Source organism: Propithecus coquereli, unplaced genomic scaffold (genome assembly GCF_000956105.1).
Source record: "Propithecus coquereli isolate 6110/MARCELLA unplaced genomic scaffold, Pcoq_1.0 Scaffold390, whole genome shotgun sequence".
In the NCBI taxonomy this organism is placed as follows: domain Eukaryota; kingdom Metazoa; phylum Chordata; class Mammalia; order Primates; family Indriidae; genus Propithecus; species Propithecus coquereli.
This window is the reverse complement of record NW_012149619.1, coordinates 632,506-647,122: the sequence shown is the minus strand read 5'-3', so window position 1 is coordinate 647,122 and position 14,617 is coordinate 632,506. Positions and strand designations below refer to the sequence as shown.

Sequence of the window (14,617 nt, the reverse complement as noted above, 5' to 3'; positions counted from 1 at the left end):
TTTTAGTTGTCCAGCTAATTTTTTCTATTTTTTTTAGTAGAGATGGGGTCTCACTCTTGCTCAGGCTGGTCTTGAACTCCTGAGCTCAAACAATCCACCCGCCTCGGCCTCCCAGAGTGCTAGGATTACAGGCATGAGCCACCACGCCGGGTAGTAACTACCATTTTTGATGGCTACGTGAAGGTGTCTTTCAGTTTTTTGCCATTATTAATGCTTCATTGACCATATTATGAATATAATTTTTTATAGACTTTACATTATTCCTAACAGATAAGTTACTGGGTCAAAACATATGATCATTTTTATAGCTCTATACATATCACCAAAACAAGTTTTAAAAAGGATGATAACAGTTTACACCATCAGTGGAAAAGTTAATAAACACAAAGATCCCCCGTGGTATTTAGTTAGCATTTCTTTGATTATAAAGTATAATTGAACATGTTTTCATGTTTCTTTACTATTAATAATTTCATATTCTTTAAGTGAATTCTCATGTCAAATATTTTCTACCCTTAAAAGAACTGTGCAAGGCTGGGTGTGGTGGCTCATGCCTATAATCCTAGCGCTCTAGGAGGCCAAGGTGGCAGGATCACTTGAGCTTAGGCGTTCGAGACCAGCCTAAGCAAGAGTGAGACCCCATCTCTACTAAAAATAGAAAAACTTAGCCAGGCATGGTGGCGCATGCCTGTAGTCCCAGCTGCTTGGGAGGCTGAGGCAGGAGGATCACTTTAGCCCAGGAATTTGAGGTTGCTGTGAGCTAGGTTGACGCCACGGCACTCTAGCCCGGGCAACAGAGCGAGACTCTGTCTCAAAAAAAAGAAAAAGAAAAAGAACTGTGCAATCTTCTCATCCACTACATGCTCACGTTCTGCCCTGCCTGATTTTCTTTCTGTGTAGATTTTGTCCATCATGCTGTATTCCTCAAAAAAAGAGATCAACACTTTGGCCGAACATGGAGACCTCGAACTGGACGAGCAAGGGGACCCAGAGGAAGAGGTAGAGCGGCCAGTCAGCAGCCCTGGTGACCCGGAGCAGAAAAAGCTAGACCCTCTTGAGGGCCTGGATGAGCCCACCAGAATATGTTTCTTGGTGTGTTCTTGGGTCATCTTATAGATTGGGCAAGAGCTTCTGGGGAATGGATTCTCTTTGGCTTGGGCTGTGTTTTAGCCTAAACATGAAAATACACTTCAGTCTGATGTCCTGAGAATTCGCTTTCTAAAGATCCAGTCTGTATTGTACAGAATTCATCCAGAAGAACAAAAAAGCCCTAAAGCAGTAGTTCTTAACATTTTTCGTCACAGACCCAAAAGCTTTAGAATCACTCTCCTGTAATATACACCTTCAAATATTTGTTTAAAATTTTGCGTAAATTTCCAGGATTTACTAAAGCCCTAAAACCTACCCACAAGCTTTTTTTTTTTTTTTTTGAGACAGAGTCTCACTCTGTTGCCCTGGCTAGAGTGAGTGCCGTGGGGTCAGCCTAGCTCACAGCAACCTCAAACTCCTGGGCTCAAGCGATCCTACTGCCTCAGCCTCCCAAGTAGCTGGGACTACAGGCATGTGCCACCATGCCCAGCTAATTTTTTCTATATATTTTTAGTTGTCCAGATAATTTCTTTCTATTTTTTAGTAGAGACAGGGTCTCGCTCTTGCTCAGGCTGGTCTCAAACTCCCAAGCTCAAACAATTCACCCGCCTCGGCCTCCCAGAGTGCTAGGATTACAGGCGTGAGCCACCGCGCCCGGCCTACCCACAAGCTTTTAAATGATGGTCCCCTCCTCATAATTTCTCAGAAATAATCTCTTACCTTCCCTAGGTAATCCACTCTTCCTCAGAATGATGTGGAAAAGGTTGAGGGCATGGACTTCAAAAATTGTAACTACAGTGAGCTATGGTAATACCACAGTACTCCAGCCTAAGCAACAGAGCAAGATCCCATCTCTAAAAATAAAATAAAAAATTTTTTTTAAAGGAAAAAAAAAGTTGTAACTAGATGAAGAGTAAACAGAATGTGGAATAGAGTATCAGAAAAGCAAGTACCATTAAAAAAAAAATCAAAAGAAAATACGGTGCACAAGTATGTCCTAGTTGTCAAACTTGAGCATAAGACAGCTACAGAGAAGCTGGCAGTGAACGCAGTGTGGTGAATAAGTACTATTAACATCGATTTTTTGGCATGATATTTCTTTTGGTATTTCGGTGTCTTATAGTTTCCTTTGAAGTTACAATAGTAATGCAGATTTTACAGTCCATGTTTTTTTTACAGTACTTACATAATGTTCTTCAGTTACAACCTGTGGGTGGCTTTTGAAATATCATCTCATCACTTTGGAGTTCAGTTTATCAGTGATGTGTTGAAGCACTTTTAATCGTTTCTCTCCTGCTTCCCCCCCGTGCCTTCAGATGGCTCACGATGCCCTCAACGCCCCTCTGCACATTCTCCGCGCCATATACGAACTGCAGATGAAAAGGACCGATTCTTTCTTCCTGGAGGTTCAGAAGAGGTGAGGGACATTTAGGTGCTGCTGAAACGTGGCGAGGGAGAGGACAAGAGAGGGTGGTTGGACCTGTACCTCCTGTCAGCGGGATCTGGATCAAACCCTGACAGGCCAGGAAGCAGTTTTCAGTCCTTTGTAAAGTGATGTGGAAGGTGACCTGTGCTACTCGGCATGGGTCGTCTTCCAAGTGTGCTTGTAGGTTCCTTTGTAAAAACTTGACCTTTGCGGCCGGCCTCTGAGAGTAAACTCATTTTCCAGACGCGGACATTGAGACAGGCGCCAGGATGTGTCATTCCAGTGAGCAGGCAGCACAGAGCAGGCGCTTCTACTCAAGACGTTGTTTTGGTTATGTTTTTGTTTTTTCACCAGTGTAAATTATTTTCATTTTTTTCCCTAAAAGATGATTATAAAATTAACAATTTTCCCTTTCTCTTGGCCAGGAAGTTCAGAGCTAGTTCTTCGGCCCAGCCCTTCAGTTTGTGTAGAACTTTACAAATCTATAATCTGATCTCATCCTCCATCCTCCCAAAGCCTGGTTTTGACTTCTTATTCTAATTTATAGTGAATTGTTATTTAATTTTTCTTTTATTCATTATTTCATGTTTCTGTTTTACCATGTGTATTTCTTACATGTTGCCTCAAATCCTTTGCAAGATGAAGCAAGGTTGCATTATTTAGAGTGTAGTCTAAGCTGCCTAACAAAAAAAACAGAAATATGATGGATCAAGCCAGATAGAATTTGTTTCTCTCTCACTTAACAGTCCAGAGGTAAGCAGCAGTCCAGGGCGGGTAGGCATTTCTGCTCCACAAAGTAACCCAGCGACCACAGGGGTGTTATTCTCAACTGTGTAGGGAAAGCTAGTTCACTCACACCACCTCTGGATTCCAGCCCAGACGAAAGGGGAAGGCAGAGAAAGAAGTGGCATCCTACCTCACTCACCAGCCATCGGCAAGAACCTAGTTGCATTGCTACATTTGTCTGCTAGTGGGGCTGACAGCCATGTTTGTAGCTGGGTGACTATGTCTCTTGCCAAAACTGTGTAGAGAACTTTGTTTCTGAAAGAGAAGGGGAGAATGGATTCTGGGGAACAGTTTGCATCCACTGCCACAGGGCATGTGTGCATATCTACGTGCATGAATAAATGAGTGTTGAGAATCCAGTTTGCAAAATACAGGAAGTGATAATGTAATTGTATAACAACAAAAAAATAGCTCTAATCAACATTTCTGACAAGTTTAATTGCAGGTTAAACTCTTGCCTTTCTACACATTTTGTGCCCAATTTTGTGCTGACGTGCTTCAGGTTTGATGGAGATGAGCTCACCACAGATGAAAGGATACGGTCGCTGGCTCAGAGGTGGCAGCCCAGTAAGAGTCTGAGGCTGGAAGAGCAGAGCGTCAAAGCTGTGGATACAGACATGATTATCTTGCCGTGCTTGGTATGTCACCCCACCTTGGCACCGAAGTGTCTGCACTCTCACTCCTACCTCTCTCCCCCACCCCCAAGCAAGAAGGCCAGGCCTTTGTAACGGTGGTCTTGGATTTGCAGTCCCGGCCTGCACGCTGCGACCAAGCCACTGCTGAATCAAACCCGGTGACCCAGAAGCTGATCTCCAGCACCGAGAGTGAACTGCAGCAGAGCTACGCCAGGCAGCGCCGTAGCAAGAGTGCTGCCCTCCTGCACAAGGAGCTGAACTGCAAGAGTAAGAGAGCTGTCCGGGACTACCTCTTCCGCGTGAATGAGGCCACAGCCGTCCTGTACGCCCGCCACGTGCTCGCATCCCTGCTCGCCGAGTGGCCTGGGCATGTGCCAGTGAGCGAGGACATCCTGGAGCTCAGTGGCCCTGCTCATATGACCTACATTTTGGATATGTTCATGCAGCTGGAAGAAAAGCATCAGTGGGAGAAGGTAGTTAAGTAGACTGAGCTCGCACTCACCCTCCAGGCTTCTCCTCTGACCCCAGGGTGTTTGAACAAGCTTCCTCTAGCGCATGCTTCCTGGAGCGAGGTTACCTGTGTGCTGTCCAGCTCCCTGACAGGTGTGAATGCAACAGAGGTAGGGCCACTGCATCCTCTCCCAAGGATTGGCCCAGAGTTGAGCTCACAGCCTGGGACAGACTTGATACTCAGAGAGTATTTGAAATCAAGTCTTTAATTTGTTCTTTTAAAATAGTGTTGGGTTAGCAAATCTTCATAGGGTTAGAAGCTTCTCTTCTGTCTCCTGCTGCACAGAAGCGGAGGACCTGATGTAGCAGAAAACATCATAGTGTAGAGCTTAAGAGTCCTGGGCATGATTTCCAGCTGAGCCAGAAGTCACCCTCTTCCCACTTTCCAAGTGCAGAAGTCTTGAGGCTTCTTAAGACCTCCTTCACCCTATCCCCCTCCACCCTCGTCCACCCTCACACACATGTGCAGTCCAGGAAGAAGTTAATTTTCCCTCTAAGCCTTTGCCCATCTAAGAACACCACCAGTTTCTAGGTTCCTGAAATCCTTTCTCAGCCTCACAGCCCTAGAGGTGCTGGCAGGTTTGCTCTGGCCATATTTATCTTCTGGAAGGGGCAAAAGGGAGCCATTGTTCCCCTACTGGCCCTCCCTCAGACGTGTCCTCTCCCACTTCTGCCCCCTGGAGCTCCCAACTCTGCACCTCACCCGGGTATTGACCACGCTGTGCTTTAATTATTTACCTATAGGTCAAGCCACCTGCTGGACTGGGAACTCTTCAGGGACCAGGGCCATATCTGATTGGTCCTGTTAGTTCTTGCAGACCTGCCTGAAGCAGGGTCTTCTGAAAGGACTGCAGGGTCCTGATTGACAGCAAGGGCCTGGTGGAGTGAGAGGTGGCTGGTGGGGTGGGGTCACAGAGGCTTGTTCTGGATCCACGATGATGCCAGCACCTTTGGGTGCATCTTAGGTTGAAGCAGACTCTCCCTTCCTCCTGATGCCACTGCCAGGCCCTGACCTTAGCGACGTTGTGTCCCACCAGATCTTGCAGAAGGTGCTCCAGGGCTGCCAAGAGAACATGCTGGGGACCATGGCCCTGGCTGCCTGCCAGTTCATGGAGGAGCCGGGAATGGAGGTGCAAGTGAGGGAATCGAAACACCCGTATAACAACAACACTAACTTTGAGGTATGGCCCGGTCAGCAGGCCCGGCAGGGCTTACTGAGTAGCAAAGACCTCAGCAGCTCCCTCAGCAGCCCGCCCCCGACAGCCCTGACCAGGAGTGCCTCTGCACACTGAGCCACCGCCCCCCGGAAGCCAGGGGTTCTGTACAACCAAGTCTCTCTTCTCCTGGCCTTTCTTGTTTTGATAGGATAAAACGGGCCAGCTGGCTGTTACAGAGAGTTTACTTTTCCTACAGCAAGCTCCTGAGAGAGTCTGTGGCCGCACAGCAAGGCAGTGGGTCTGAGTGTGGATCTAGGCTCCACCCTCGCCCTGCAGTTGTCTCCTGATGACTGGCCACAACTCAGAGACTCCAGCCCCTTTTTAAAAATTACCCAGAACTGAAAAGCCTCATCTTTTCCATCCTCTTTGTATCTGGACAGAGAGAAGTAGGGTTTAGATGAGGCAGGGGTGGGGCAGCCTCCATTATTCTCGTTGACTTAATGCCATGTGCATTTCTTTAGTCCTTTTAAAAATGTTGGAGCTGACCAGACATCAGCTTCTGGGTGGAAGGTGACCTACAGCCCCAGTGGTGGATGACAGAAACCAGTTTGGAACTTGGTTATTAGAAGGCTGAGATTTTGTTTTGCAGAAATATAAACCCCTAACTCTCTTCCTTCCAAGCCTCTTCTCTCCTTATGTTCCTGGGCTCTGTCCCTAGTCCCTTGGCCCCACATAGACACATGTGGTCCCACCAGGTTCTACACCAGAGAAGATCATGTCATCTCTCCACCACCCCCAGGCTCTCCCCTCCCTCCTCTGGCATTCCTGTTGCTGCTGCTTTCTGACCCCTGCTCTTGCCTGGTCCCAGCCCAGCCTTGCGCCACTCCCGCCCTCGGAGTGGTACTTCTGCAGTACCAGCCTGACCAAGGCTTATTCCTGCTTCAGACCTTTTCAGCACTCCCCTTCTTGTCCAGACAGAGTCTCGGAGCCTCATTTTAGTACTCAAGGCCTTCAGGGTCTGTCCCTGCCAACCTCTCCAGGGCCTTGTCTCGCCCGTCCGCACTTCCCAAGCATGTGCCCACATGGCACACCCTTTACCCCAGACACACCAAGCTCCTCACTGTTCCCTGAACACGTCCAAGACCTTTCCAGTGCTGCTCCCATGCCTGAGATACACCCCGTGTGCTCACACTTGCCTCGCCTCTGGCCTCCTGCCCCTCTTTCTCCTGACAGACTCTTCTTGTCCTGTTCCTCCTTCACGGCACCTGAACACCTCTGAGTAGGACCTTTTTGCCTGCCCCACACTGTATTTGCAGTTGTTGTGCATGCTCCTCGCCCCAGCTACACTGCGGGCCCCGGAGGGCAGGACTGTGGCTCACCCATTCTCACACCCCAGAGGCAGGACTTGGCATAGGGCAGCCAGCAGAAATATCCAGCGCGCGGTAATGATAGGAGTGTCCTCTTGCCTTCCCCAGGATAAAGTTCACATTCCTGGTGCCATCTACCTCTCGATCAAATTCGATTCTCAGTGCAACACAGAGGAAGGCTGTGATGAATTAGCTATGTCCAGCAGCAGTGACTTTCAGCAGGATCGACACAATTTCAGCGGGTCTCAACAGAAATGGAAAGATTTTGAGCTTCCAGGTAGTAAAAAAATACTTGGTTATATAAACTCTTCATTTGAATTGTTTAAATTTAATATTGAGTAGGGAAATTATATTGGCAAATTTTAAAACGGGTTTAATATATCTCATCAGAGATGCCTCAGTTGCCCTTCCCTGTTGCTCCAGTCTCCTGATCTGTTTCTGATTCTTGTGTGGCCCAGGAGACACTCTGTATTACCGCTTTACCTCCGACATGAGCAACACCGAGTGGGGCTACAAATTCACCGTGACGGCTGGTCACCTGGGGCGCTTCCAGACAGGTGTGTGCTCGGTCTTTGCGTTGAAGATCTGCCCGCCAGGGACACGCCATGGCTGCAGGTGCCCTTACGTCACCGATTGTTGTTAAAATCAAAGCAGGTGCTTTCCCTCCGACTCCCACAAATTTGTCTCACAGACCCCGTACCCATCACTCTTGAACGTGACGTTGTTGGCTAGTTGTAAACTACAACGGCCAGATGTAAGAGCTGTTCTGTCAGGGCCTGGAAAAGATGCCTGTTCTCTTAGAATTTACCAGGGCATTTTGCAGAAAGGAGGAACCGAACATGTTGCTCCTATGCTATTTTTACAAAAGGCTTAATTTCCACCAAAATTTAAATGATCACAATGATTTCATCCATTTTTTAAAATTTGAGCAGTTTATAAAATAATACAATTCTTAATGTAAATACTTGTTAGACTTTATTTTTAAAATATTTGTGTTTTGGGGGGTTTGGCCAGGATTCGAGATTTTGAAGCAGATGTTGTCAGAAGAAAGGGTTGTGCCTCACCTCCCGTTGGCAAAAATCTGGGAATGGCTGGTGGGCGTGGCCTGTCGCCAGACTGGCCATCAGCGACTAAAAGCCATCCACTTACTTCTGAGGATTGTGCGGTGCTGCAGCCACAGGTGAGCGGACTCCTGGACGCGCGTCCTTTGTCAGGCCCAGGCGTTGCCCACTCTGTCGCGCGTCTCTTCACTCTGTTGATGATGTCCTTGATGAAAACGCATTTGTGATTTTAGCTTCTTCCAGTTCATCAGTTATTTCCTTTATGGTAGTGCTTTTGGTGTCCCGCGTAAGAAATTTTTGCCTTACTCAAAGGTCATAAAGATATTTCCTGTTATCTTCTAGAAGCTTAATTGTTTTTCCTTTTACACTCAGATGTATAATCCACCAGGAGTGAATTTTAGAGTATGATATGAGGTGTAGGGGTCAAGTTATTCATAGTTTTTTCCATATGAATCTCCACTTGACTCCAGAGACCACTCTGCACACAGGTGACTCTCACCACACTGTAGTGCCACCATGTCAAAGAGCAGGTGTCCATGAATCTTTTTCCGGTCTCCTTTGTTCCTTTGGTCTTGGTTACAAGACCAAATCACAGTGCGATACAGTGTGTCTGTGTCACACTGTTTAAACAGTAGCTTTGTAACAGATTTACGTCTCCAGTAGTATAAATCCTTCGGCTTAGTTCCTCATCTCCGAGATTGCCTTGGGTGTTTTCGACCCTGCATGTCCGTAGACATTTTAGAATTAGCGCATTAATTTCTGCATATGCGTGTGCATACACATGCACAGACACACACACACACACACTCTCTCTCTCTCTCTCTCACATTCACTGTCGTCTAATGGGATTTTGATGGACTCTGTAGATCAGTTTGAGGAGAATCCACACCTTTAGAACACTGAGTCTTCTAGTCCACAACCATTATATATTCTTCTATTGTTTAAGTCTTAGTAATATTTTATAGTTTTCTATGTAGAGGACTTGTACAACATTTTTTTAGATTTATTATTAGGTATTTAATGTTTTTGATGCTATAATTGATATTTTAAAATTTTTAGTTTTGTTTTTGCTGATATATAATTAATTTTTGTGTATTGCCCTTGTATCCAGTGACCTTGCTAAATTTGTTAATTCTAAGACTGTATATGTAAATTATTCATTGCACAGTCACGTCATCTGTAAATAATGAGTTTTCTTTCTCTCAGTCCTTAGAAACTGCTTGTTTCTGCCTTTTGCACTAACCAGACCTCCAATACAGTGTTGCACAGAAGTGGGAATTGTAGACATAATTGCCTCGCTCCTCATCTCAGAGGGAAGGTGGTAGTGATGGTTCCAGACACATCATCCATACACTCAGCCCTCACCCTCCCTGCTCAGACCCCTACCTATAGGAGTTCATCGCTCCTCTTTCCTGCATTTTTAAGGCACACAGACACACAGAATGCTAGCCAGAGTGGGGTGGTGATGTTTGAAGTAACAGGTTGTCTTCTCATGTAATATAGAAACACCATTAAAAAAGTAAAGGACTCGCCAGGTCAGGGAAGACAAAGTGATGGCTCGAGTAGTCCGTACGCGGGTGGGAAGTGTAGGTGTCAAGGGGAGAAAGGGGGAGAGCTGGGCATGATTGCTGTTACCCACACGTCCTCACTGTCAGACATCAGGTCACTCAGCCCCACGTGGGCTTAGCTCTGTTCACTTGAGCGTGGCTTCTAGTAAGAGCTGCCTGTCTGAGCGACATGTGCGACACACGCAACCTCTCCATGGCCTTCTGGCTGCAGCACAGAGAGTTCCTGCACAGTCTGCTGGCCGTCACCTATTTTTCTTCCAGTGGGGACACTCCCACACCCCTCTGCCCAAGCCTGGAGGGAACTCCCAGCATAACTTGCCACACTTGGCTGTTTCATGAGCGCTCCATGTGGAGTTACAGGGGTGCTGGCCTGAGAGCTTGGCCCGGAGGCCTGACTGGAGGGGCAGCCCCCAGGGGAGGGACGGCCACAGGCAGTCCTGTCGCCACTTGGCCATGCAGGTGCTTTTTATTTTATATTGTAAAATGTGCTTTCGTGAAAACCCAGCTATAAAACTGGCTGAATTTTCCCATTTATTTACTTCACGAAGATTTATTCCTCTGGGGGAAACAGAGTGGCTTCAAAATAACAATTAAATAAATGCACATAATTCTTTTTCAAATCATAAGAGAAAAAGCAAATTAAAGAGAACAAGCAAACCTAACATTATATTAATATTATTTATTTCAAAACTTTTCTCCTCTGAAGGATGTTGAATCAGAATTAAAGCATAGCCTCTCTCTGAGTAAAAAAAAAAACCACCTTAGTTCATTTTTTCAATAGGCTTCTGCTTTACTTGAGGGAAAGATTTCTGCCTGAGCAACCTTACAAGTATATTTCTTGTGTTTCATAAGCCAAGCCTAAGATCATAATAATGGTTGTATTCGTTGTCTTTTAAATAGCTCTTTTTTTTCTGATTAGAAAACCAATGAGTGTTGTAGGAAATCTAGAAAGCTGATAGGGACAACTCCTGACCACACTGTTTGCTATGTTTGTTTGCTGTTGTTTTTAATGTGTATAAACACAATATTGCGTATGTGGGTTTTTCTTTTTAAATTTTATTTTGTATATGTAGTTACATGTCTTGTTTTTTTCCCACTTAACATTTATCTTGAGATCCACCGTCACTGGGAGGTCTTCATAGCAACCATTTCTAAAGATGCACAGTAATTCCCGTGAGCAAACTTCAGGGTCTCCCATTCCCTTGGAGTTTGGCTTTGGAGTTTAGGTTGTGCCCCTTGCCTTCTTTGCTGTTGGTGACTACTTGTGGCTGCTTGGGAGGCGGGTAGGTGGGACTATTTTATAATCACTGTAGCAGCTGTGGGCGAGGGAGGGTCTGAGCTGCAGTTCCCGGCAGCTGTCCCACTGTCTGACCGGCATGGTGCTCAGTAAACTGATGCCCTCCCCGGGCTCCTCCTGCAGCGACCTTTGTGACCTTGCGCTGTTGAAGCCCCTGTGGCAGCTCTTTACCCACATGGAGTACGGCCTGTTTGAAGACGTGACGCAGCCCGGCATCCTCCTCCCCCTGCACCGCGCCCTCACCGAGCTCTTCTTCGTCGCTGAGAACCGCGCCCAGGTGAGGGCCCTGCCCTGCCTCTCACCCTGAGGTCTGGGCAGGGAGCATGGCGCCTCCGTGTGCTTTTTGTTCCCTCTGCTGTCCAGGGCGGGACTCAGGTCACAGCCCCTTCCCAAGCCTGAGTGAGCTGAGTACCAGGGCCTCGGCAGGCAGCACAGGAAGGCAGGCCTGGCCAGGAGTCTGGGCCCTTGCCTCTCCCCAGCACTGGGAAGCCCTCAGGTCAGCTCCGAGATTGCTTATTTTGTCAGGCCTGGAGCCAAAGGGGGGAAAGGCTGCCTGGGATCAATCCTTGACAACAGTGAGTTTTGGAAAATAAAACGATGGGTTCTTTCTTCTTCCTCCTCTTTTTTTCTCCCCTCAGCACAATAGACTCATTGAATGTGAGAAATGAAAGGGCCTTTCAGAGTTCATTAGCTTATGCCCCTCATTTCATACATAAGGAAACTAGCCTGAGCAGGGGGTCCCCTGCGTGGTCCCCTGTGATTCGGTCAAGGCAGAGCCAGCCCTGGAGCCCACACTGGGCTTCTGCCGGGCAGGCTCCTTCCGTGGCTCTCGAGCGAGGCAGTGCCACGAGGTGCCCGGCTGAGTGAGCAGTGTCCACCCACTCGAGGCTTCTGTTTTCGTGCATGAGTGTCCCCTTGGTGGTCTGTTAAAGCTGCGCTGGGCATCTGGCCCTGCCGCTGTCGCTCACAGAGCCCGTGCTCTCTCCACAGGAGCTCGGCTTGCTGCAGGACTACCTGCTGGCCTTAACCACCGACGACCACCTTCTCCGCTGCGCAGCACAGGTACTCTCCTTGCCCCTGCAGCGCTGGCCCCTGGGGCTGGCTCTGTCCCGCTGTCTCACCACTGCCAGGACAGAGTGTCGGCGCATTGCGTCTGACCCAGGATCCACCCAGAGTTTACACGGAGCTCGGTGCTCAGAGACAGCAGGCGAGCCCCATTTATCAGTGTCGTTCATGTTAAACTGCGGGGTCAGAAGACACTAGCAAGAATTTGTGTCTTTAAAACCAAAACAGCCAATACCTTAAATTTAGTTTGGCCGATGCCTGAAGTTTCCATAGAGTTAAATTTCAGATATTTTTGGACGTAAGCTGCTTTCCCAGTAGGAGAACTCCTCCTCTGACAGCTGTTTGGTCTCAGGACCCTTCACACTTTTAAATTGTTGAAGATTCCAGAAAGGTTTTTGGTTATGTGTGTTATATACATCAGTATATGCCTCTAGAAATTAAGTTAGGTTTTAAATTTAGAAATTAAAACAAAAAGTTTAAACATTGATTTGCCAATTCATTTGAAAAAAACAGTAGTAAACCCATTTCATGTTAACATGAATAACATGTTTTATGAAAAACAACTGTTACTTTTCAAAAGAAAATAATTACTGCGAGGGGTGGCACTGTGTTCCATTTTTGCAGATGTCTTTAATGTCTAGCTTGGTAGAAGGCAGCTGGATTCTCACGGCTACGTCTGCAGTCAGTCTGTCGTGATTTCACACGTTAGCCTCTGGGAAACGCCACTGTATGCTCGTGAGAGAATGAAAGTGAAAAGCGAACCTAGCCCGTCCCCGAAAGAGTCTCTGGAATCCCCAGGCCCAGGCCGCACTTTGAGAACCTCGGACTCAGAATCCTTGAGTGCTGTAGAGTGTGTGGTCCAACCCCCACAGTGGACGGGGGACACTGAGGCTCACAGGGTCACGCTTGGGTGGGCGTCCAGCTGGGACCCAGAGCCCTGCCTGAGTCTGGCACTCTGTTTCCCAAAAGTTTTCTCTGAGCATACTCCTGTTCAGGCGTGTTCAGAGAAGCATCCTGAAACACGCAGGAAGAAAGGGTCCTCTTTACTGATGCAGGTGTCGGCGTGTGAGCTTAGGTGTGGGGATCCCCACAGCAAATACAGAAGAGTTTGTGTGAATTCTCCTGAGACCCGGAGGCAGAATAAAAACTCCCTTCCTGCCTAACAGCTACCTACCAACATTCCCTGGTTTCATAACATCATATAACGAAATTTTGATATCTGACCATTCTGGCCCCGAAAGCTCAGCATGGCAGATTTGCTATGAGCCTGTCCCTCTTGCCTGCCCGTGTCCCATCTCTGCTGCCTCATCACCCTCATTCTGACCCGCTGCCCATCTAGTTTACTGGACCAGTGTTCTGACTTTTCTCCCTGCCTGCCACCTCTCCTCCCGCATCCACCTCCACTTTCCTGTCACCTGGAGCACGAAGACCCCACTCCGCCTGGCCTCAGGGCACCGGCATTCCCACTGCCTTCCCTGCACTGTTTCTTGGGCTCCCCCGGCACTGGCTGTTGTTTCTTGAGTGTGCCATGACCCTCTTCTGCACCTCTGTGCTGTTTTTCTCCAGAGAGCTCTCCCAGACCCCGGCAGACAGTGTCCTCTGAGCCCCATGCACCTCACCACTGTTTCTGCCCCTCTGGGGCAATGGCAATTTCTACCTTACACTTGGAGCTTTCATGTGATCTCGGTAGCTTTTTGTCTCTCGCCCTAGCCTGCCTGCCTGCCTGCCTCTGGGGGAGGGAACCACATCCCCACAGCCTCCGTGCTCGGCCGAGGGTCTGGCTCAGCAGCACTCAGTGACTGAGCAGGTGAGTGGCTTTTGACATTGGCGACTACTCTTTCTCCCTCTGCAGGCTCTGCAGAACATTGCTGCCATCAGCCTGGCCATCAACTACCCAAACAAGGCAACCCGCCTCTGGAATGTCGAGTGTTAGCCCTTGGTGTGGCGTGCATGGGACTAGCTAATCTGCCCACAGGGATTTTAGAGCAGACATCTAACTTCATTCAGGAAAACTCCTGTGGCATCAGCGCCCAGCTCTCCTCGAGCTCACTTCCACTCCAGTTAGGATGCCAAGCAAGCACGTCTCCAGAAACCCCCTGTGCATAGGCTAGACACGTGCACATGCCGTAGCATGTGAGAAGCAGCAAAGCAGTGCAGAATGACTCAGAACGGGCAGGCCGGGGGCCCTTGAGAAGGTTGTTCAGAGACCAGCCTTTTCCAGGGTCTGTCCCTGCAGAAGCCATGGGCCCAGGAAGACTTGGAAGCAGCGTCTCTGGAAAGGTTCCTGTCTCAGTGGAGCTGGAACTGCTTGCACTGTCGGATGAAGGCACAGTCCGCCAGAGCCAGGTTTCTCAGCAAGACCTCCAGCAGCGGTGGCCTGGCTTGGGAGCTCCTCTTTGCTTTTGCTTCTTGTGACTGGTAATCCAGACCACACCGAAACTGGCGAGAGCCCCTCCTGGCCAGCACTGACCCCCCAGCAGTTGGTTCAGGACCAGGTGATAAGCTAGCTCCCTGCGTGGCCTGCCATTCCAGAGAACTCCTTGGTGAGAACAAGTGCCCTTGGGAACAGCCTGCAGGCCGCCTGTGCGTCTGCTCACGCATCAGCTTCCAGCACATCTGCATTTTTTTCAGTTTTTGTTTTAACATATTTCAGTTT

General features: G+C 48.2%; 1 protein-coding gene across 1 annotated transcript in view; it reads left to right on the top strand.

Annotated features, from left to right (window-relative positions):
* ZZEF1 (zinc finger, ZZ-type with EF-hand domain 1) overlaps positions 1-14,030 on the top strand; it is a 149,480-nt gene extending 135,450 nt beyond the window's left edge. Inside the window, exons 45-55 of the mRNA XM_012652560.1 lie at positions 901-1,092; positions 2,406-2,506; positions 3,804-3,939; positions 4,050-4,409; positions 5,484-5,627; positions 7,079-7,247; positions 7,429-7,527; positions 7,985-8,150; positions 11,020-11,173; positions 11,887-11,958; positions 13,814-14,030. Coding sequence (XP_012508014.1) covers positions 901-1,092; positions 2,406-2,506; positions 3,804-3,939; positions 4,050-4,409; positions 5,484-5,627; positions 7,079-7,247; positions 7,429-7,527; positions 7,985-8,150; positions 11,020-11,173; positions 11,887-11,958; positions 13,814-13,894 — 1,674 coding nt within the window. The 3' untranslated portion in view covers positions 13,895-14,030. The remainder of the gene's footprint in view (positions 1-900; positions 1,093-2,405; positions 2,507-3,803; positions 3,940-4,049; positions 4,410-5,483; positions 5,628-7,078; positions 7,248-7,428; positions 7,528-7,984; positions 8,151-11,019; positions 11,174-11,886; positions 11,959-13,813) is intronic.
* Positions 14,031-14,617: the final 587 nt, after the last annotated feature.